The sequence below is a fragment of the Ambystoma mexicanum genome, chromosome 3q (assembly GCF_040938575.1).
Source record: "Ambystoma mexicanum isolate Mex_15411 chromosome 3q, UKY_AmexF1_1, whole genome shotgun sequence".
Taxonomy (NCBI): Eukaryota; Metazoa; Chordata; class Amphibia; order Caudata; family Ambystomatidae; genus Ambystoma; species Ambystoma mexicanum.
The window spans coordinates 310,382,646-310,406,800 of record NC_090926.1 but is presented as its reverse complement, the minus strand read 5'-3'; the positions used below and the strand labels follow the sequence as shown (position 1 = coordinate 310,406,800).

Genomic DNA, 24,155 nt, shown 5'->3' with positions numbered 1-24,155 from the left:
GACATCTGAATTTCTCTTCCAACTCTACAACGAAACAAGGCAGCTTCAAAAGGTCAAAAGTACCCACAGAAATCGAGAAAGACTCCCTCTGAAGAAGCAGCAGAACTCCTCATACCAAGAGAGTGAAAGCCAGCTTTTGTTGAATCTCAGGATATAAGATATTTTTACCAGGTTCCTGGGTGAACTGGTTAGTTCAAAACGGGTACAGAAGAGCCATCAACTCCTCCAGTAGAATCAGGATTGGCAAGAACATAGTTGCCCAGGGGCAAGGCAAAGAGGGAGGCAATGATTCAGGAGTTGGGAGAAAAGACCCAGTAAAGAGCAATCATTCCAGTTCTGTGGCATTAGTGGGGTCAGGGCTTTGATTGTATTGTCTTCCTGTTCCCCAAACAATCATCTAGGAAGTATAGATGGATTCTGAACTTGAAGAGACAATGTCTACATTCCAAACCAGCCATTCCAGATGGGGTGCATTCAGAGGAGTATCCTTCTCATCAGGAAGAGGGCTTTTCTTGCCACCCTGGATCTTCAAGATGTTTGCTTTCACATTTATATACATGACAGTTTTCACACATTCCGGAGATTCTCCATCGCTGAGGTTTGTTAGGGGAGTTATCCTAAAGTCCACTGTCCCAATGGCATACAGGTCCCAAACTCTTATCAGTACGTACTACTCATGGAATCTTGGTAGAGTGGAAGAGCAGTCATGCTTATCAAAAGATAAGGATGTGAGCTGTAGGTAAGTACACTGAATCCAGTTAGTACAGTAGTCCAAAGAACAATTACATTCATATGAAAATATATATTAATTATTTGGATTGTTATAAAATACTCATATCACTTAACCAAAACACTACCTATAGATACTTTTCAAATGTCACTGCTTAGTTGGTAGTTGCTCGTAGTACAATTGTTACAGAGTTTGACAATAATGACAGTTCTAACATATTACCGGTACGACCACGCACTCGGGCATAGACAAAAATATATGGTAATTGCATTTAGTTAGCAAAACCACATAAGATAAAGTCGTTTAGGAAGGAATAGGAATGGTTAGTCAGGTTCTAGAGGTGTTTTCTCAGCAAACTACAGCTTTAAAAGTCTGATCCCTAAATCTATATAAAAGTTAGTTTGAAGAGGGCTCAAAGTCTTCCAAAGCAGCAGAACAGCAAATGTTCCATTGGATACTCTCAGCCTCTAGTTAAGGATGCAAGAAGAATTAACACAACGTTGGAGACCCTGTTAAAGGACTCAAACAAGGGACACAAAAGGGACACAAGCCGACAGTTTGGGTCAGAGTTAATAGTGGACACCCTGGACACCTCTACGTGCACTCCAACACTCTGGAACGGCTTCTTGGTTTAAGGTAACCAATACTTTTTCACCTCAAATTACCGAAGATTAGAAGAAATGTTTGTGGCTGGATTCCCCTCTGGACAGCAACGATGGACTCAGTCTCCAGATTCCTTGGTCTGGCGACGAAAGGCAGGACAATGAACGAAATGTCTCATTAGCAGTCTCGAGGGAGGACCTCTGGCACGGATTTCTTCAGCTTCTCTGGTCAGTCTGCGGTTTTGGCGCCTTTTCTGCAGCACCAATAAGGGACAACATTCACCCGGTCAATCTTCTTCGATTCCTGGAGTCCTGCACTCTGGTTAGCGGACTTGGATGAGTTGGAATTTGTCTCTGGAGTTTAACCTGGAGCTCAGCAAAGACTTGGACAGATTTGGCCTTTGCAAGACGGTGCACTACGATTGGGTCAGAGGTCTCCTGGTATTCACGGTCTGCAGCTCTGGAAAGACATCAGATTGTAGTTCGCCTCGGGGCTGGTTGATCCCACCAGCTAAAGGGAAGGAGTTGTCCTCTTCAGAGACCCTCTGTTGCATAGAAAACTGAGTCAGGACGGCAGTGGTCGCTTCACAATGTTGCAAAGGGTCTGCCGGCATCTCTTGTCATCGTCGTCGTCTTCTTCCGTTATTTCAAGTTCCAGTGCGCGACTTCCCTTTCACCTCAGGAACCTCACCTTTTATTCAGTTTTAGCTCCTCTGCAATTTTCCAGCAGTTTACAGAAAGGGGTGTGTGGCTGTCCAATCAGGACAGCCATACTCCCAGTGGGAGCTGGTTCCATTCATGTACATGTACTCAGGCAGATAAAAGGCAGGGGAGTGAAAAACTCATCCCCCACTTCCTGCCTGCCCAGACACACTGGAGCCTAGGAGGGGTTACCCCAGGGTTCCCACCAAAGGCAAAGTACAAACACACACAGTCCTCCCCCTTCCCTTGCAAAAAAGAATGATTTAGAAAGACCGCTCTGTGACCGCACAAAGCAGTCTTTCTAAATCGAACTGTCATGCCCCTGCCACCCACGAGTGCGCACAGAGGTTGGCAGGCAAGGCCAGACAGAGAGAACGAGCAGTGGGAGTGTCAGGCGAGTGTGTGTGTGTGTGTATTTTAGTCTGTGTGTGTGCGGTGTGTCTGGACACATGTAAGAAAATGGGAACTGAAATGTGTGTGAATGCAGGGGGAGGGGGTGGCACAGAGCAAGGGTGGGCTCGGGTGGTGAAACCCCCCCAAATTCTTTTTTTAAAAAACCCAGGTCATGTCCTTTTATTGCTTTCTGAGGGCTGCATAAAATCGACTGAAATAAATCTGTATTTTTTAAGTGTGACCTTTGGAAAGCGAAAAATGGACACAGAAACCCCAGAATGGTAGAAGAAGGGCCAACAAAGAACAACCACGCTAGAAATGGCGAAAAAAGAAATGAGCCACCATGTTAGTACAAAGGTGACCCTATTGTGCACAACCAGGACTGTGAATACAGTCTCCGGTCATAAATAGCACAATAGTTGGTAGAACATTTCAATCATTCGTCATTCGCCATTCGTCAATGCTGTTGTCTCCTCAGCCGCCAACACGGCTAAACTGATAAGAGCCAGCCGCCTTTTTCTCTCCACAGAAAACACCATCACCCTGGCGAGGACATTGATACTTTCCAGGATTGATTACTGTAATTCTCTATTTGCTGGTACTAGCACTAGAAATATCAAAACATTACAAACAGTCCAAAACAACACCATAAGAGCCACATTAAATATTCCAAGTCACAATCACATCTCATCCACCAGAAGGAACATTCACTGGCTCCCTGTCCAAGACAGTATCAAATTCAAAATCTTGACGATGACGCACAAGTGTATTGCTAACAAGGCTCCTAAATACCTTAGCAACCATATCTGCAAAGTCAACATTAACAGACCAACCCGCTCGGCCTACACTAACCTGCTCACCACCCCTAGTTTTAGAAGACCAAAGCAGGAGGCTCAAGTTTCCCGGTTATAGCTCCAAAATTGGGGGAACGCCCTCCCCCACCAACTGAGAAATGATACTTCATTCTGGTCATTCAGATAAAACCTAAAAAACCTACTCTTCAGATCTGACCTCTTGTAATAGCCCCTTAGCCCATCAACGTAGTTCAAAATATGATGAGGTTATGTAACAATATATAAATATGTATAAATTGTGTGATTTTGCTTCTGAAATTAATGTAAATTTACTGTTCAATGTTTAATATGTAACGTAATGTGTAATTTGTAACGTAATGCCTGACTTCTAAGCTTCCAAATCTGTAATCATATCCTTAAGCAGTAATCGGTGTCTAGTTGCCTCTGGCTATGTGCACTTTACAAACAAATAGATAAACATGTCCACTGCTACCAGCCATAACGAGAGGGTTGTCTATGTGACTAAAAATTCACAGGAGCAGAGTGAAGGGGGATACTAGGTATCCTCTTGGCACTCCACGTAAGGTTATGCTTGCCAATCTCTCTGAGTATAACATTTCTATCCTTAAGAACAGTAGTAGGTAAGGATAAAGAAAGAATCTCAAAGAAGAACCCAAAGGGTACCCAGCAACACTGCCCATACAGAGCTGTGTGCTGCATAAGTAAAACATAAATGCCTTAAAAGAGGTATGGAGGAAAGTAGACTCCATAGTAAAGGTAAAACACAGAGTTCCAAAAGTCAGAGCAAATAAGAATGAAGGAGTGTAAAAAGGCTCCACTCATTCAGGATATAAAGAAAAAGGTCCAGAAGTCCAGCAAAAAGTGATGGGGTTCTCAATAGGAGAGGGGATGAAGGATAACAATGATAAATCTCCTTAACAGGGTTTTTTTTCTCCAGTTCAGGGCTCTTCCATTCGACATCAAGACTGCTGCTAGGCTTTTTAACCAAAATTCTGGGTCCAGTGATGGCTCTGCCCCATCTGCAAGGGATCCACACATTCCCTTTTTTAGATGAAAGGTTCATTAGGGCAGCCTTGCTGGATGAGCATGAGCGGATAACTGATGCTGGAATCCCTGAGGTTCCCCTTGAATTAGGGGAAATCAAATCCGGCTCCATCCCAGGACTTACAGTTCATTGGAGCCAGATTTGGGACATCCAGGGCGATGGTCTATTTCATGGAAGACTGAGCAATCTCCTAGTGGGTCAGGAATCTAAAATCAAGCATGTCTTCAGGTCCTAGGCCACATGGCGTCTTAACAATTTGTGGCGCCTTGGTCAAAAATACAAATGTGCCCCCTAATCTCGCATCTCCATGTGCATTGGGTCCAGAATCACAGGAATACAATGTCTAGGTCCCCATTACTCAAGCTTTTTCAGTTCAGGAAAAATGATGGCTGGACTGGGCAAATGTGCGAAGAGGGATCGCTTTATGGGAGCACTCACCAACCATGAATATCACAGTTTGATGTATTGTTGGATGGGACAACCTGGGGATCCTGGCAGCATCAGGAAAGATTAAGTTTGCCGGAAGCATCCACATCCTGCCAAGTGGAGGGAGCTGGCAGCGATTGTTAGGGCTCTACAGGCACTTTTTCCAAGCATCCAGAACAAGGCAGTGCTAGTCAGGATGGACAGCAACACAGCAATGGCCTATGTGAAAAGGCAGGGAGGTCTCATGTTAGACAATGAGCTCTGATCTGGGGATCTGGGCAAAGAGCAGTCGGTTTTCCCATAAAGTGGTCCACATCCGGGGATGTGTACAAAGGAGGGCAGACAATCTAAGCAGGGTTTTTACATGTGCCTCATGGGGACTTCACACAGAGATTTTCGATCTGGCCTGTTCCAATTTGGGTTTTCCTTCCATTGATCGCTCTGCTTCTTTCAGAACGCATTACTTCCCTGGTTCTGTTCCAGGTTCCAGTTAATAGGTGATTGTGGGGCAGATGCCATGATGATCAGGCAGCCTTTGGGATGCTCTATGCATTTCCATTTCTACTTTCCTTCTTAGGATAATCATTAAAATAAAGCATTCCCAATCAGAGGTCATTCATTTTTTTTAGCTTTGGTGTGGCGGAAGAGGTCCTGGTTTTAGCTAGTGCTGGAATTATTAGTTGTGTCAATGTTGTCTCTTCCAGTTTCCCCTTGGTCGGTCAGAAATCCTCACAGTGTGACAGGAGCATTGTTCTCAGATGGGGGGCTTGGAGGTTTAGAGGATCAGGCTGCGCGACAAAGGTTTGACTCTGCAGCAGTCTTTGGAGGTCCAGAATTCTAAAAGGCCTGCCATCCTTGAGGTTGATGACAGGCACTGAGGACATTTGCGTTATGGTGTGAAAGAAAGTTACATAAACCTCCTCCCAGTCCTTGTGCTGTTCCTCCACAAGTGTTTTGGGTTAGGGCTGATTGTTTCTTCTCTCAGGCAGCATTTTTGGCTTTCAAACACCCTCAGTCCTTTGGGGGAAGAGGACGAGATAATGATGACAAAACTCCTTAAGAGTTTTTTTTCATTTCCAAGCCGGTGCTGTACTCATGTGTTCCTCCCTGGGACATTCTGTTGGTGATCAAATATTTACAGGCCTCTCCCCTTTTTAACCCGTTGCCTCAATTGACAATAAGATGCTAAACCTGAAGACATTTCTTCTGGTGGTAATCACTTCAGCCCAAAGGATGGGGTGGGGGAGATTGGGGCACCAAATGTGCAGTCCTCCTAATCTTCAGAGGCTTTGCTTCTTCGATTGTATTGCCAAAGATCATCTCTACATTCCACAAGTCCCAGGATATTATCTTTCCAGCTTTTTTTCCTAATCCCTCCTAAGAACAGTCGCATACTGATCAATGTCTAGAGGGCGTTTCCACTTACTTAGAACAGCAGAATATAGACAGAGAAATTATAAGTTACTCACCATAGTAACTAACGTACTCTTAGTCCCGAGTCCCCTTTCCTCCATACTGCATGGGCGTCCCTTCCAAGGGACGGGAGACGGAACCTTTTTCACCAGAAAAAACTTTCTTCCCCTTTAAATCTAGAGGTGCACAGCCCAGGGAGCATGCGCTGCTCTGACCCCGCCCTCTGGCGCCACGCCTCTGTCACCATAGACGCATCGACAATGGATTAACCTTGCCCAATGACACCAGTTTTATTAGGGGGGAGGATGGTGGGACGTATGGAGGAAAAGGGACTACAAAAGTCACTACAGTTAGCAACTTCTAATTACTCTTACGCCCTGTCCCCTTTCCTCCATACTGTATGGGTGATTACAACTCAGTGTAGCCCGAGGGTGGAGAGGAGACCCTCCTTAAGCAAAGAGGTTTCTAAAAACAGCCTGTCCGAAAGCCGCGTCTGATCTAGAACTGGCTTCCAAACAGTAATGTTTGCAGAAAGCCGAAGGGGTGGGCCAGGTGGCTGCCCTGCTTATGACTTGCCAGGGGACAGGCCGCTGGAATGCGATGGCCGTGGCCTTGGCTCTCACCACGTGGGCGTGCATGTAAGCCGGCATTGAATTATGCTGTCCCTCGTAAGCTTACTTGATGGGCGAGACCATCCAACGGGCTATGGAGGCCATGGAGGCCTGATACTCCGGTCTTGATCCCCTGAAGGTGACAAACTGAGCGTCCAACTTGTGGAAGCCCTTGGTCCTGTCCAAGTAGAATTTCAGGGCACGCCTGACATCGAGGCAGTGCAGAACTCTCTGTGCCTCGTCTTTAGGCGAGGCAAAGAGCGTGGGCAGCACTATTTCTTTGTTCAGATGAAATGCAGAAGGCACCTTAGGTAGGAATGCTGGGTGTGTCTGCAGGACAACTTTGTCCTTGTGAAATGTAGTATAGGGCTCTGAGGCGACCAGCATCTGGATTTTGCTTACTCTGTGAGCCGAGGTGAGGCCGACTAGCAAGACCATCTTAATGGGGACCAGCCTGATGTCAGCAGACGCCATTGCCTCAAATGGGCTGTGTGCCAGGGCACTCAAAACTATGTTGAGGTCCCACACCGGGTGTGGCCTCTTGATGGGCGGGGTAGAATCTGGCGAGTACCGTCAAATGCTTCTTGACAATCAGGTTGGAGGAGAACACCTCTTCCTCTGAGTTTCTGTAGGCCCCAATGGCTGCCAAGTAAGTGCAGCAAGTGTCCACCTGCACGCCCGAGTGGGCGAGGTGCGCCGAGAAGGAGAGCACGTCGTCCAATGTACATGCAAGGGGGCTGATATCCTTGGAGCCTGCCCAGTGGCAGAACCTGGTTCACTTGCTCTTATACTGGGTCCTGGTAGCTTTTCTCCTAGCGCCCTGTACAATTGCTAGATTAGCCTGGGACAGGAAGAGGTGCCCTAGCGTGACTTGCTCAGGAACCACGCTGCGAGGGCTAGTTTCTGCTGCACGGGGTGAATGACCCTGCCCCCCCCCCTGCTGCACCAGAAGATGTGATGAGCCCATCGGAAGGCGAATGGGCGGTCTCTCCGAGAGGCTGAGCAGCTCCGAGAACCATGGCCTGGCTGGCCACCATGGAGCTATTAGAATGACGCTGAGGTGGCGAGACTCCCCGATCTTGCATTTCACGCTGTGTATCAGCGGCATGGGGGGGAAGGCGTATGTGGTCATGCCGTTCCACTGAATCTGAAATGCATCGAGCTGGGGCCCTGTCCCTGCCAGGAGGCGAACTGTTGGTACTTCCTGTTGTCCCAGGAGGCAAAGAGGTCCACCTGGGGGTGTCCCATGTGCTGAAGATCTCCTGCAGTAAGAGGTTGTTTAGTTGCCACTCTTAATTGTCCGCTCCCAATCTGCTGAGCCTGTCTGCTTCCAGGTTGGATTCCCCTGGAAGGTGGACGGACGTGAGGTAGATGTTCTCCAGGGCCCATTCCCACATGCTGATCACCAGTCTGCACAGTGGAGGGGACCTGGTACTTCCCCCTGCTTGTTGACATAGAACATGCTGGTCGAGTTGGCTGTCTGAATGAGGATGACCTTGCCCTCGATCACTGGAAGGAAGGCTCTGAGCGCTAGCCAGATGGCCTTCAGTTCCAGCCAATTGATGTGGTATTCCTGCATGGTCCAGGTGCCATGGATGCAGTGGTTGTCCAGGATGCCCCCCCGCCCCACCATCCCTCGAGAGAGGAGTCTGTAGTGATGGGGACCTGTGGGGTAGGTAACCGGAAAGGCTTGCCTGTCCGCAGGTTGCAGTCCCTGGACCACCATGTGAGGTCTGGGTGAAGAGAAGGAGGACCGTTGATCATCTCCGCCTGAGAGCCCTGCTCCTGGTTCCACGATGCCGCGAAGTGCAGCTGTATCCTCCTCATCCTGAGTCTCATGTGGGGGACAGCCAGTAGGACCGCTGCCATGAGACCCAATAGGTGTTGGTACCACCAGGCCAATGTCACTTCTCTGCTGAGGAAGTGCACAGTGGCCCTCTTGATGGCCGTTATCTTGTCGTCCCAAAGGAAAAACTCTCTCGGAGCCCGTGTCCCAGATGAGCCCCAAGAAGGTCAGAGTCTACGTAGGCTGCAGCTGCGACCTCTTGAGATTGAGCAAAAAGCCCAGATCCTGCAGTGTGTTCATAAGAGCGTGGGAGGTGCAGTGCACTGCTTTAGGAGAGGAAACCCCGATGAGCCAGTCGTCGAGGTACGGGTAGATGTGGTGGCCCCCGAGTCCTGAGGAGGGCCGCCACTGTATTCATCAGCCTGTTAAAGACCCTGGAGGCCGAGATTAGCCCAAAGTGAAGCACCTTAGATTGGAAATGGTAGCCCATGATCCTGAATCGTAGAAAAGAAAGATGAGGCTGCCAAATCAGGACGTGTAAGTACGCGTCCTTCAGATCCAGGGAGCACATCCATTCTCCCTTGCACAATGTCTCCGCTATTAAAGCTGGCTTAACCATCTTAAATTTTTGTAGAGGTAGGGAGAGGTTGAGGGTGGAAAGGCCCAGCACAACTCTCAGGCCCACCTGGTTCTTTTTCTGAACGGCGAAAATCCTGGAGTAGAAGCCCAAGCCTCGCTGGGAGACTGGGACTTACTCCACTGCCTGGCTCTCAACGAGCAACCGGCCACCAAAAGAGCTGCTGTCCCAATCTGTGGGAGTGGAGGGGAAGAGGGAGGAGAGGCTGGGATGGGTAGGCGGTACCCCGTGGATACTACGGAGAGGATCAAGGGGTCCGCGAAAATCTGGCACCAGGAGTGTGCATGGAGAAGAAGCCTGTCCCCCACTGGAGACACGTGGACCCACAGGGGCGTGTCATGCCTTCTTCCCCTCTGAGGCTGTTGCTGAGGAGGGGGTCTGGAAAAAGCCCTTACACCCCCTTTTTGCTGCTTGCGCCGATCGGTGAATGGTCCGGCTGCCTGGACTTCTGCTCTTGGAAGCTGAGGAACCCTTCGTAGGTACGCCCTTTGTCCGAGCGCTGCTGTGACTGGGTGTACATTTTGGGCGTGGTCTTTGTAAGGATGGATAAAGACTTCACCGTTTGTGAGCTGTTTTTCTTTTTATCCAGCTCCTCGTCCGTGGTGGAGTGAAAGAGGTTACCCCTCACGAACGGCAGGTCTAAGATGTGTTCCTGGACATCCGGGTTGAATTTAGTAGCACCGAGCCAGGCCATTCTTCTCATGTCCGTGGCAATACAGATGGCCCGGCCAGAGGTGTGAATGTGGGCCACAGTGGACTCCATGATGTCTTGCGTCACCAACTTGGCCTCTGCAAGTCCTGCCTAAACTCGTGATTGGCTCTGCGCCGGAAGCTCTGGGAGGAGATCTGCAATTTCCTGCCAAAGCCTACGGTTAGCGGCTGCCAGCATGCCATCCACGTTGGCCTGACGAAGATGTAGAGACTCGTCGGAATACAGCTTCTTCCCGTACACATCCAAGATCTTCTCCTGCTAGCCTAGCAGTGCCACAGACAGGGAGGCCGAGGACAACTGAGGCTTGGAGTACAGTGATGCTGCAGCAATCACAGAGGAGTGCAACTGAGGATGGGCCGATAGCAAGAGTGTATCCCCCTCCATCTGCCTGTACTTGGCATCCAGGCGACGATTGACTTGCTGGACTGAGTGGGGCTTAAGCCAGCCCTTTTGGCCAAAGTGAAAACGTCCTTCTGCATCGTGATCCCCGTTCTAGCTGCGGGAAGCAGCGCAAGGACTTCGGTGAGGACCCCCTCCGCTGGTTGCTCGACCTCGGGTTGAGGAAGGCCCAGGTATTCTGCCAGACCTGCAAGACTTTCATGGAAGGCCTTGGCTGACGACGATGTGTCGGGGTCCTCTTCCTCGTCTGTGTCCACCTGGTGGTCCGGTTGGTCCGGCACCGGCAGAGGGGTGCTGGGAGCCAAAGGCTGAGGTGTGGAGACCGGGGCCGGAGGCTGCAGCAGAGGCTGGTATGGAACCGCCTAAACTATCGGTTGGGGGGCCGGAGCGGGTAGCGGAGGCTGCACAGGGGCCTGCAGCGCCGGTTCTGGGGCCTGCGGCACTGGAGCCATAGAAGGGAGCACATCCCTGATGGCGTCCCTGAGGATGACCCCCATCCGAGGAGATTTCATGAGCCCGAGGAACCTTTCAAAGAACCTGTCCTCACAGGCCGGAGGGGTGGGAGGTGATATTGACCGTATAGCAGGCGGCTGCTGGAGCCATTGTGTGCCCTGCCCATACGGACGCAGCAGAAACCTACCCTGCGCAAATGAAGGATAGGCTGTAGGCAGCATACCTGCTTGACACCAGTCTCACCTTGACACTCATTCCTCCACCTGCTCCCTTCCTTGGTGCGGTATCGGGCGGGTGTCTGTTATGTCTGGCATGGCGGCCATCTTGTCGAGCTGCCTTGCACATGCCTGCGTCGTGTTGCTTGGCTCTCCTGGCCCAGACTCGTACATGACTCTTGATTGTGGATCATGAGACCTACCCTGCTCCTCAGGTCGAGACCTGGTAGGCGTCGCCCTCGGAGGATCTGCCAGTAGAGCTGTGTATAGTCGCCCCCTCGGACATGTTTCCGGTACTAGGGCATGGCCTCCCGGGTAAAGACCTGATAACAGAACCTTCCGGTCCCTCAGCACGGGCACAGGGAGGATCTACTGACCCCTCAGCCTGCCGGCCGGTAGCTGAATCAGCCTCGGTGCTCGTGCTGGTATGAGAACCTGAGAGGTCCCTCCTGCGCGGCTGAGTCCATGCGAAGGAATCTCCCTTGCGGGGTGCGCTGATAAAGAGCGGCCCTACCTTGGGCCTGGATCGATGATTGACGTCCTTCAGGTCCTCTGGAGGCGATCTCTGGAAGAGCTCCCTCCACCTGGCTAGTCTGCTCTTCAGAGACCTCGAGGAAAGCGTTGCACGCGGTACAAGCCAGCCTGAAAAGGGGACTGAGGTGTGGCCCCCGCAATCCCTAGACCCATTATACCATTTAGGGGAGCAGGGGACACCCCTGCAATCCCCGTGCCCCTTAAATGGTATAATGGGGTACACCTTTACCGGGTCAAACCACAGCATTTTTGCTGTGATTTTTTTTTTTTACCGGCGACATTTTTGCAGCGATTGTGTTACCTGATACCGCAAAAACCTCATGGCACAGCCATGTTGGGACACTAGCAACTGTTAGTCTGTACTGCCTTAGGAGCAGTCGGCAGGCCAGTTTGTCAGAGCGTGCGCCTGATGCCCTCGACTTCCTCTCAGCCACCCTCCACTTGTGTTTAAGGGTGGCAAGGTCGTAATCGTACTAAGAGTTGCACTTGGAAATGGTCTTCAAGTGGATCCTCCTGACAGGGGCAAGGACGTCAAGTGTTAGAGATGGAGAGATGAAGGATAGAGAGGGTTCTGTCAGAGTGTGAGTCAGCCAAAGGTGTAGGAGGAGGAGAGAAAGTAGCAGCGAAAGCCTCCATTGACACACACTTCATGTGTCGGATGACCTAGAAAGTAGGTGGCAGTGCTGGGGACGGCTTGATATGAGGCGGAGAGAGAGGTAGGAGGTGAGGTCGAAGTGGTCACTCCAAGAGAGAGGAGTGGTGAGAGGGTTAGAGGTCTGAGGAGATCAGAACGTCCAGGGTGTGCCCTGCAGAGTGAGTTGGGCCAGAGGGAAGAATGCTATGGATGCCCCAGTGCCCAGAGTAGAATGTGCTCTAGCCTTGAAGGGCAGTTCTCTCTTAGCAAGAGTGTAACAGTGTGATACATTTGACAATCCACCTTGAGATAGCTGATTTAGAGACAGGATCCCCTTCTCTACCAGCTGCCACTGAAATGAAGAATTGTTTAGTTTTCCTCAGTGGTTTAGTTCTTTTCAGGTAGAACATGACTGCCCTGCGCACATCTAGTGTGTGTAGGCTTCTTTCAGCCATGCAAGTAGGGTTCTGGAAGAAAGTGGGTAGTTCTATTGATTGGTTCACATGGAACTTTGAGATGAATTAAGGCGCAAACCGAGGATGTGTGCGCAGAACTACCTTATCTTTGTGGACTGTAACAAAGGGGTCTAGCACAGAGAGTGCCTGTAGTTCGCTAACCCTTCTGATAGAAGTGATAGCCACTAGGAAGGCTGTCTTATAGGTCAGGTTCTTCAGACTTGCTTTATGCATAGGCTCAAAGGGAGTTCCCATGAGCCTGGTTAAAACCACATTTAGATCCCATCCAGGGGCTGGGTGAGAAATAGGAGGATAAATCCTCTTAACCCCTTCCATAAAGGCTTTGATCACAGGTATTTTCCACCACAACACTTTTTGTTGTGATGTGGTGTAGGCTGACAGAGCAGCCAGATGAACCTTTAGGGAATTGAAGACTAACCCAGTGTCCAACAGATGGGTTAGGTACAGCACAATGTGCGTGGTTGAGCAATCAATGGGATTGACACCCTTGGAATTGCACCAGATGACAAAACGTTTCCATTTGCTGGCATAGCAATAACGTGCATTTGGTTTTCTAGCTTCCCTGAGTTTGTCCATGCACCTCTGAGGGAGTTGTAGGTGTCCAAACTCTGATCTCAGGAGCCATGCTGCTAAATTCAGAGTTTGTGGGCATGGGTGTAGGGTCTCCCCCCTGTCCTGATGTTGTATGGGCAAGGTAGTTTCACTAGTGGGGAGAGGGACATTTCCATCAGGTGAGCGAACCAGGGTTGTCGGTCCCACATGGGGGGCCACCAGTATCATGTTAACTGGTTCCTGGTGCATCTTGTGCACTATCTTGTTGAGAAGGGGAGTGAGGGGGGTGGGAGCGTAGACAGATTTCCCTGACCATGTTAACCAGAGGCCGTTCCCCTTGCATCGGTTCTGGGGGTACCTGGAGGCGTAGTCTTGGCATTGGGCGTTCTCCTGAGTTGCGAACAGGTCGAGCTCTGGGAAGCCCCATTCTGCGAAGACGTTGGACACAATGTCTTCGTCCAGCCGCCATTCGTATTCTTCGGGCAGAGGAAAATCTCTGCTAAGTATGTCTGCCATAAGATTGAGTTCCCCTGGAACATGTTGGGACAACAGAAACATTTTGTGTTTGAGAGCCCATATCCAAATGTTTTGGGACAGCTTGGATAGCCCTGGAGAGTGGGTGCCCCCCTGTTTATGTAATACATAGCTTTAGTGATGTCCGTTAGAATCAGCACTGTTTTCCCTTGCAGTTGCCCCTGAAAGGCTTTCAAAGCCTTGAACACCGCTAATAGCTACAGTAGGTTTATATGGTTGGACGCTACTTGAGGGGACCAAACTCTGTGTGCTGTCCGCTGAAGCAGATGAGCTCCCCACCCTGTGAGAGATGCGTCTGTAGTGAGAGTGGCTTCCACTGCAGGGGTGGTGAAGGTCATCCCCTTCAAGAGGTTTTCTCTTGACCACCACTGCAGAGAGAGAACGAGGGCTGGCAAGACAACTATTAGATATTCCCATTGTCCACTGGCCTGACACCACTGGCTGTTAAGCCACTCTTGCATGGGACGCATGCGCAGCCGAGCGTGGGGAACCAAGTATATGCATGACGCCATCATTCCTAGAAAGCGCATGGCCTTGCGCACCGTCACCTCTTGGCTGACTATATATTGAGGGATCTGAAAAAGCATGCTCTGAACCCTCTCGTTGGAGGGGAAGATGAGACTGTCCTTCATCTGAATTAGGGCTCCCAGAAATTGTTTTATTTGACTGGGGACTAAACTGGATTTCTTTTCGTTGATTGAGAAACCCAGACTGAAGAGGAGATCTACTGTTTTTTGGGTGTTTGAAAAACATGCATCGAACGAGTCCCCCATGATAAGCCAGTCGTAAGCTTAAGGGTAAACTGGGATTGATAGTCTGCGCAGGTGTGCTGCTGCCACTGCCAGGACTTTGGTAAACACCCTTGTCACTGAGGCGATGCCGAAGGGGAGTACCTTGAATTGGTAATGCCGGTCCTGGATCATGAACCTTAGATATTTCCTGTGCGCTGGCAACATTGAAATATGAAAGTATGTATCTTTCACGTCCAATGTTGCCATGTAGTCACCTTGTTTCAGCAATGGGATGACCTCTTGCAGTGTTACCATGCAAAACCTCTGGGGTTTTATAAACTTGTTCGCTCAGCGCAGGTCTAGAACAGGGCGCATGGTGAAATCCTTTTTGGGTACAAGGAAGTACACTGAATAAATACCCTTGTTTACCTGAAGAATAGGGACGGCTTCTATGACGTCCTTTCCCAGCAGTGCTTCCACCTCTTGATTCAGGATCTCCAGATGGTCCGGTGAAAGGCGCCATGAGCGTGGCGGTCTGAATTGTGGAGATCGGGCGAATTCCATGCAGTAACCGTGGGCGACCGTCTTTATGACCCACTGGTCTGAAGTTATCCCCTCCCATGCCATAATGAAAGATGAGGAAAGGTGTTAATCGCCCCCCGACCGGGGTGATATGGGAGGGGACCTGGACTTGGTGGTCATTTCTGACCAGAGGCTATGGCTCCTCTGGGATTGGGGCCTCTACCTCTGTCGTTGCCGCGTTTTTGACCCCTTGAAGGAAAGTATGCAGGGCTTCCAGAAGTTTGTCCTGTGTTGAAGTTCCCTGTGCCGTAGTAGTTTTGACCAGCACAGGCTTGCCCTCGAAAGGACCACCTAGAATTATTACCCCTCTGGGAGGAGGGTTTCTGCGTGATCTGTTGCAGAGACTTTAGAGTCTCATGCTCCTCCTTGGCCGTTTCCAAAGCCTCATCCACCGCTTTCCCGAAGAGGTTAGACTCCTCAATGGGCTTATTGATGAGGGAGGCTTGAGTTTCCGGTTTAAAACCTGAGGTATGCAGCCAAGCGTGTCTTTTCAGTAGGGTTCCTTGGGCCAGGGACCTCCCCGCAGTTTCTGCAGTGTCCAGAGTGTTTTTGATGACATGCTGGTTAACTTGTCTTCCCTTCACTGCAATGGAGAGAGGTTTTGATTTGGCGGGTTCAGGAACCTCTAGGAGGCCTTCCTGGAGCAAGTTCCATTGGGCGTCAGCATAGCTTGCCAATAGTGTTGTATTATTAGCAATCTGCATAGTGTATGAGGCCGCCGACGTGACACGTTTGCCAAGGGCATACAGTCGCTTGGATTCCTTGTCCGGCGGTGATTCCCCTGTGGCAAGGGGTACCACTGCCCTTTTCTGAGTGGTAGTCACTACCAATGAATCTGGGTGTAACGCTCACCTGGTATCCACGGGGACGTCACTCAGCCTGGTCTGACCTCTTACGACCTCAAACCCTTCCCTGGAGTCCACTCGACTGGAGACTGGGCCTGAAACACAGGATTGGTAGAGTTTAACTCCCTACGGTCTCTGTGTGCTTGAACCCCTTCTTCCCCGGGATCCAACCCATCCATTTGATCCACAGCTCACCTTGTTTTCTTGGAAAGTGTGCTCTCCATCCTGCTTTCAGCGCAGGGGCGCGTTGATTGATGCGGGTTTGTTGCTGCCTAGTTACTTCACTGGCAAAAGTCCGACAAGTAAGTATAATGAGTCTTTTGAACAGTTCTCCAACTTCGTTCCTTTCCTTCCTTAGATGATGGCCGGCATCCGTTTGTATTGAACTGAGTTCTTTTTCTGTGTCTTTTAGGTGCTGTGACATTTTCAGCGTGGATGCCGGTTTTGAAGAAGAAATGCGGTGAGTAAGCGCAGTATGCAGCGCCTCTAGATGTTTCCACGCTAACCTGGTGTGTCTTTTCCCTCTTGCAGATGGATGAGAAGTTCCGGAGACAGAGGTCCCCCAAAGCGGCTGGGATTCAGGTAAGCGTTTGAAGCTCATACAGTCTTTAAAAATAAGCAAAGATTTGCTGAATGCTTACTAATGCCTTTTTTCTGTTCTTTTCCCCTTTCCTTATAAAGCCGCGTGCCGGGATGGGAATGACACCGCCGAAGATGCCCGCAGAACAGAAGGAGCGATGAATGATGGGCAGAAGCGCCGCAAGGTAAGGCTGTTCCTAACGGTGTTCTTGTTCTTGCAGGAGCTGAGTGCAGAAAAAAGACGCAGGCCTACTGGAGACCGATCCGAACACAGCGAGAGTCACGCTGCAGGTGCAGAAAACACAAAGCATGTTTCTCAGCCTGGGCGTGGCTTAAATATTCTCTGGGTATCCCAGGTGTCTCTGGGCTGAACCACACCCAGAAGACTAGACTGCACATACAGTTCTGGGAACCGGACTATGTGGGGGCATCCATCTTGTCCCCATCAATGCACTACAAGTCCAATCCCCCATGTTATCCTATGGGAGTGAGTGAGTCTGGTGCCACAAGCGCCAAGTCTGACTCCAAGTGGGTCTTTGGAGGGATGGAGAGGCCCTTGAGGGCCATGTAGGTGATCGTTGCCTGGCTCCAGCCTGACATCTTGGAGGGCTGGGGACATGAGGGGCAGGAATCATGACAGCGGGACGGCGTGCCCTCTAATGTATAGAGGGTCGGAAGGGGAGGGGCGAAATCATTTTTCGACTCTTGGGTTCACGGCCCCCGAGTTTGAGCTGGTGACACCAATGAGGGGGCCACCCTTCTCTTAATAGAATTAAAGAGGGGGGGGGGTGGCCTGGCCTAATGGAGGTTTCTCCTTAAGTATATCCTCTACAAAATCCTGCTCAGGCACAGCCTCCTGAGTGGAAATTTTAAAGTATTCAGCTGCTTTTTTCAACATGGAGTTGAATGCCATTTGGTCATCTACAGGAGAGGCCTGGCGAGCCGGAGTGGATGGAGGAGAATCCAGGCACAAAACATCAGTGTCCTGATCTTGCTGTGTCCATGGGTCTTGACCTTCCGGCTGGGTTTCTTCCCAGTTGTCCGTAGTATCCTGTTGTTCTTCCTCATAACTTTGTAGAAATTAAGCTTTTTCCTCTTCATTATAAATGTCCCTATATGAGTCCATGTGGACAACATCTTCCTGCTGAAAGGTAGAAGACTGATCTTCTTGAATTTGGAGGTTAGGGTCTACCCGAGCTCTTTTCGGGGGAGGATGATCAGAAAAACGGATAATCTTCTCCAGCAGTTCCATACACCCTTCGAACTTCTCTGTAGTCCATTTAGTGGACCCAAGTGGGTTTACGGGTGGAAGAACGGCGTTCTCTGCCCTACGGTGTCGAAAAGAGTCTTAGGGTGTCGGAAAGAGGCTCTTGACTATCTACATAATCATCCTATGAATCGGGATCCCAATCCGCATCCGAAACTTTTTCCACGGCTTGTCCCATAACTTTAGGCGGAACCGGGTTAAGACCCAACGCCGCAGTAATTCTTTCGATGCTGCTTTTGATAGTCGCCGAATCGGCGTGAGACAGTGGTTTCCGATGGTTTATCGGTAGGTGTATTACCTTCCGCAGTGCTAGAGGGCCTAGCCGTTGGTTTTCCGGTTAGAGGCCTAGCAGTAGTTTTCGGCCTACCGCGGCCTTCAGGACCGTTGAAGCGTTGGATTTGCGCACTTCGATGTGTGAAGTTTTTGGAGCAGCCCCCTTACTTGATTTTGATTGCCCAGTCGCAAGACGCTGCTGCGGATGCGGGGAAGGCTTAGGATCTGAACGATCCGAGGAAACCGGCGAAGTTTTCGGCAGTCCTGTTGGCGCTTTCATCTTTTTCGACGAAGACGTTGAAAACGGTGTAAGGGTTGTCTGCTTAGTGTGATGCACTTGTACGCCCCAGTCGCCGGGTGTTGTCCCTGTAGCGAGACCAGAGTCAGGCCTTAAAGAGTCAGGGACGGGCATGGCGGACCTAGAGGTGTTCGCTTCAAGGTCTATAACATCCGCAACAGATTTTTGGTCAACCGAAGTACCCCCGTCACTCTCAGCGGGTGTAGCGGTGGGGGATCCACCCGCGACATACTGTACACAGCCCACCGCTTTACACACCGCTCCTTAAGGGACTTAGGCCAAAGGAGTTTGCAGGCCGCACACCACTTCTCATCGTGCTCTAGGGGGAGACAGGCGTTACACGTCCTGTGTTCGTCCTTCCAAGGATATCTGACCTTACACTTAGGGCAGAATCTAAAAGGAGTCTTTTCCATAGCTAAAGGGAAGGATGACCAGACCAAAAGGGAAAAGAAGGGAAAGGAGGAAAGACATACAGACAATATGGCCACCTCGACCCCACTCTCCCTACTGTATAGGTCGGCCAGAGGGCCCGACCACGTGGAAAATTCGGCCGCCGGATTTTAGGTGCCGAAATCCACAGCCGTAGTCTTCATCGAAGATGTTCTTGGTGAACGAAGTGACTTAACGCGGAATAACCGACAAGTCGGTAAGATAAACAATGTCTCTTGTAAGAGCTCTGCCATAGGGCGACCAGTTATCTGGGTGGAAAAAATCAATCTGAGGGACCTCGGCTTGTGAGGGATTTTGGGTACACTACACATCACGATAGGGATAGTGTTACGGACACGCCTATGCCGACGTCCCCTTTCGGTCCCAGAAAGACAAGATGCAATACTCTGCGGTTACCACTGGTTGTCAGACCATATGCACAGCATGTGATTCTAAGCAGATTAACAAGCATCAGAAATAGAGAGCGAGAGAGAGAGTCCCAGAGGTTGCGAAAGAGCCCCGAAGAGGGGTTGGTGGCATCCAGGTGGAGGTTCAGGTTTTTGAGGAGAAGTTGACAGATAGAGGTAAGGAGGGAGGAGGAAAGGTCAGCCGGCTCAGAGAGGAAGAGGGCTACTTGGCCAGACGGCCTGTAGATAGTGGACACAGTGAGAGAGAGAGGCCAGGAGAGCGAGCCTGCAGACCAGGCATTCAAAGGCATTCAAAGCAGGAGTAGTCCTGCGTAGGAATGACAGAAATAAGGACCTACTCCGGGTAAATCAGGCTACACCCCCGCTGGGACGGTTAGTTCTTGGTTCGGAGAGGATCTTGTAACCATCAGGAAGGAGAGTGTCAAAACTCATGACAGAGATGGCCATGAACTAAGTCTCGGTGAGACAGAGTACATCCAGATCAAGCTCTTCCAGGGGACGGCAGATGTCAGAGGAGTGTTTGACAGCAGAGCGAGAGTTGAGAGTAGTAATGTGGAACAGGTTGCCACCTTTGAAGGACTTCTGTGGAGGGTTAAAGGCCAGAGGAGCGCTATGCAGAAGTGTGGGAGGTGCCTGAGGATGGGCAGAGGAGGAATGAAGAGAAGGGCAGGGTAGTCGGTGAGGAAGAAGAGTGCCAGAGAGGTAGCTAAGGAAGGAGGCAACAGGGTGGCCAGAGAAGCAGCAGGGGGCAACATAGAGGTGGCAGAGGAAGGAGGTCAGCAGAGGAGCCAGAGAGGAGTAAGTACGGATCGCAGGAGGAGAAACAAAGTTGATAAGGTGCGGGAAGCGTCTATCAAAATGACGTGTGCTCAGTAATAGTCTGTATAAAAGTTGGCAGTGCACTGAGTGTGTGTGCATGAATACATGTAAGCTAGAGTACCAAAGGCTTGCATTTGGAACAATCTGGCAGACAACCTCTGAAAGCCCTACTTTATCATGGTCCTTATATCTCAGAAACCTCTTCGCTGGCTTCACGTCAGTATCTTGATAAACTTCACGTAGCTTCTGCCTGCTGTACGACTGCGCTATACCAAACAACTCAAATACGTAATTGAGAATCTCATGCTACAAAGTTAGTTTAAGGGCAGAAAGTGAAGTGCGCACAGTAATTGTGTTTGCAAGACCTTTGGGCGCTGTTATAGTGGATGTGCGAGACCAGTTTTCTTAACAGCAGTGAGTGCGTTAGGGTCAGCCGGTCCACTACAGCCAATGGCAGAGGCACAAATGGGAGGAAGTGGTTGGGTCCCCACCTCCACTCCCGGTGTGCCCTTCCAGCCTCTTTAAGGGCTGCTATAGTGCAATTCCTCTAATCTAAAAACAAAAAATAGTGCAGGAGTTTCTGCCAAGAGCATAGTGTGTTCCTTCCATGCTGATGCCAGACATTTAATCCTTGCGCTGTGCTGCCTTGCCCGGACCAGAGAGGAGATCAACTTTTTTGTATGTGCATGCTGGAATATGTTGTGAATGTGCATCATGAGAGTGATTTACAGTGGCAATACTGGCATGTATTGTGGGTGTGACATCAGTGATTTACAATTTCAATTCTGGCATATAGTGTGGTTGCATGATCATGAAAGTGATTTATTACAGTGATGACAATGCGACCATACATTAAAGGCACAGTTTCACAAAAGCGATTTATTATATTGAAGAGTTGGGAGCAAAATGTGAGATTCATAGTTTACTTTATTGGGGCTGTGAAACATGGTCTTGTCTATAAGCTTTCCTCAGTTTTATGGATATATCTCATGGTGGGTCCGTTGATGCTGTGTGGTGATTGCTTATGTGTGATGTAAATACTTCAGATTCTTAAAAAAATTGTGGTTTAAGGGAGGTTTTAGAATGGTTTTTAGTTGTGATTTTAATTGAGGTTTTACATGTGTTAAATGTGGTGGTACTACTCATATTAATGTTTCTCCATGTTTAATGTCACAAAAGGGCTTGAGGAGCAGAAAGAGTTACTAATAAAATCTTGAAATCTTACTACAGTGGCAAAACTGGCATATATTGTGTACACCAGCATCATGAACATGTGTAAAATTATCCTGTGTATTTTTGGTGAAATACAGTCTATTGGATATTTCCAACCCCAGAGAAGAGATTGTGTACACTGCCTTTTAATCTGTTTATTCTCAATGATTTGGCATTATTGTGCATCATTTGAACCCTTTATTTAAAATTGTTATTGGGGTTATTGAGAATACTCCCAGCCCAAAGGCCACCAGTATTACTGATGATTACCAAGCTATGGTCAGCCACCCGCACTAATTTGGGTGGAAATGCCTCGAATGAAAAAATTCCCCAGCCTCCACTAACTTGAATCATTTAGAATGCCAGTGCCCCACAGGAGTCACCCGCTCCCCAGCACAAAAAGCTCTCCCACCACTACTAACTCACTCCTTCCCCAAACACTTACGCCCATCTTCTCCAGGGACTTAGCCAGAACATCGCAGCCTTTCTTCTGGTTGACGAAGATGATGATTGGGGGATCGAATCCTTGCTCCAGAATGTTGAGGAGCTTCTTTCTGTTAAAAGAGGGAGTCAAAGCATAGATCTGGTAAGGAATCACATTACACAACTTCTACACATCACACTGCCCACTATTCATATTCAAAATGTGGCCAAACTATCAACGAATTAACACATCTTTCGATCTAGCAAAAACAATCATCTTCACACTGGTCTTGGAGCATACAAATATCTTTCAGGACAGTTAACTCCAATTTCTACTCTTCTACGCAAACCCATGAATCCTGCCTTCGCCCTTCTCTCTCAGCCAGCGACCCACTGAAGGTTTAGAAGGTGGGTGGCCATGCCAGTTGACACCCTTCCACCCCAAGAATCGAGTGCCACTGATGCCTTCCTGGCGCTGTGTTCACTCACTCCCGCAAAAGCCTCAATTAGCCAAAAGAGGAGCATATAACCAACCCATACTGGCAGCAAATGGCTGGGGTAAGGCAGCCTATTTGAAAGGCATCTTGGTGAAGGATGAAACCAGTTTGCCTGGCACGCTCTCCTTACTATCTGCCAGGTCCCCATTCAACAGAGCAGCTTTCAGCGTAACCACCTGCTAGGATCACAAAACGGAGCTTTTTCCTTCTATTGGCTCAGACTCACTGATTTAACTCAATTTTTATCACTGCCACCACAAAGCTGGTCTTAGGCTTCTACCTCTTCCCCATTGTTTCTCACTGCCAAGATGGCCCTAGGTTCCCAATGCAGCCCCATGTGCACCCTTGTTCTGGTCCTGGGCTCCCAATGCTCCTCCATCTGATACCCACTTTCACTCCACTTACACATTGTTTGTCATTCATTTCTCTAACCTATTCTCTGCCGTTTCATTCAGGTTATGTTACTTTCTTCTACATCCTCTACCATATGTGAAGTACTCAGAAAATGGGATTGCTGCCATCATATTTTGTCATATGTATGATGTTTTATTTACAAAACGCCTTATGGCATCACCAACAAAATATAAAAATACAATTAGTCCCGTTCCCCCCTAAGTATCTTAGCCCCAATCCTCCTCTCCATAAGATACTGTATTATTTTGCAAATGCATGTTTCTTCCCAGACATGTCATTATCCTCAACATACACCCGTCTCTCCATCACATACGTGCCTATACAATACCTTTTTTCTCCCTCAGACATGAGGAACACTTTCTGTTCCACTCTTTCATGAGGTTTGCCAGCAGATCCAATGTACACCACGGCTGGACGCCGTAGGTAACTCCTAGCCAGTCGTTCCACAGACGGTGGCATGGTGGCTGTGAACATGACAGTCTGGTAGGGAAGGGAGAAGACTGGTTAACACAATAAAAAAAAAACCTGAAAAACCGGTGACAGGAAGCAGAGTTAACCGAGTGAAGAAATACTGAGAGAGGATCAAGCGATCACAGTCGGTCACACACCTGCCTGTACTTGTGCTTTCCAGACTCAAAGTTGGCTATCATTTTCTCTGGATCCTCTGCTTCGTCAGTGTCTGGCTTCTGATTGGTCACTGGCACATGTTCCAGGATCTTCTGTACATCTGGCTCAAAGCCCATGTCTATCATTCTGTCAGCCTCATCCAGGACTACATAGGTGCAACGACTCAGCACCAGATATCGGTTCTCCAGCACGTCAATTAGACGACCTGGTGTGGCAATGACAATCTGAGGACAGGAAGAAAGTAGGGATTCAGTGTCGCAACAAAACAGACCACATTTATACACAGGTACCATGAAACGTAATATAGCAACTGCTGTCCTTTTAGTGCCCTTTCCTCTGCATGCTTTCACGGTAGGTGTTAACTAGCATGGGATGGCACCAGAGCATATTATACAGTTCTAATTCAAAACAAAAGGCGGGGCACAGGGATTCAATGTGTGGCACCACTTCCTCAAAGGACCTCAGATGGGTGTGCAACCAGTCACAACCACCAGCCCACTTTTCTGCAAGAATGACAGCAGGTCACCAATAAGCAGGAATGGAGGGTGGGTTGTATGGAGGAAAGGGGACTAGGATTCCAGTCTTTGCTAGAGTGAGAAACTTGCACTTACTCCTATATCTCATCTGCTTTCCTCCATAATAGTGAGACAATCTAAAGAATGGGAGCCTGGAGGGGTGGAAAATGGATTAATCCTCCATGTAAAAGAGGTTGTTCACGTCAACCAAAAATAATAGATCGCACCACCTCCCGAGGCGGAGGCCTTGCCATCATTGCAAAAACTAGTCTAGAACTGAGACTCACCTCTCCACTAAATGCAGACTCATGCGAATCCTTCACTGCCAAGTTGACACCCAGACCTTATCTATTCACCTCATTTACAGACCCTCTGGCCCACTAGGCTCTTTCGAAGAAGATCTGACTAATATCCTTTCTGAAAACCTCAAAAACCCCTCACTATGCCTTCTCTTAGGAGACCTAAACCTTGGTTTCAAAGACCCATCAGATCCTAACGCTACGCAGATTAACGACTCCCTGAAGGAATTAGGGTTCACCCAAAAGGT

General features: G+C 49.3%; 1 protein-coding gene across 1 annotated transcript in view; it reads right to left on the bottom strand.

The window, feature by feature from the left end:
* DDX23 (DEAD-box helicase 23) overlaps positions 1-24,155 on the bottom strand; it is a 607,483-nt gene that overhangs the window by 10,539 nt on the left and 572,789 nt on the right. The window contains exons 13-15 of the mRNA XM_069653852.1: positions 23,075-23,317; positions 22,795-22,946; positions 21,578-21,686 (exon numbers count right to left, since the gene is read on the bottom strand). Of these exons, the coding sequence (XP_069509953.1) occupies positions 21,578-21,686; positions 22,795-22,946; positions 23,075-23,317 (504 nt within the window). The remainder of the gene's footprint in view (positions 1-21,577; positions 21,687-22,794; positions 22,947-23,074; positions 23,318-24,155) is intronic.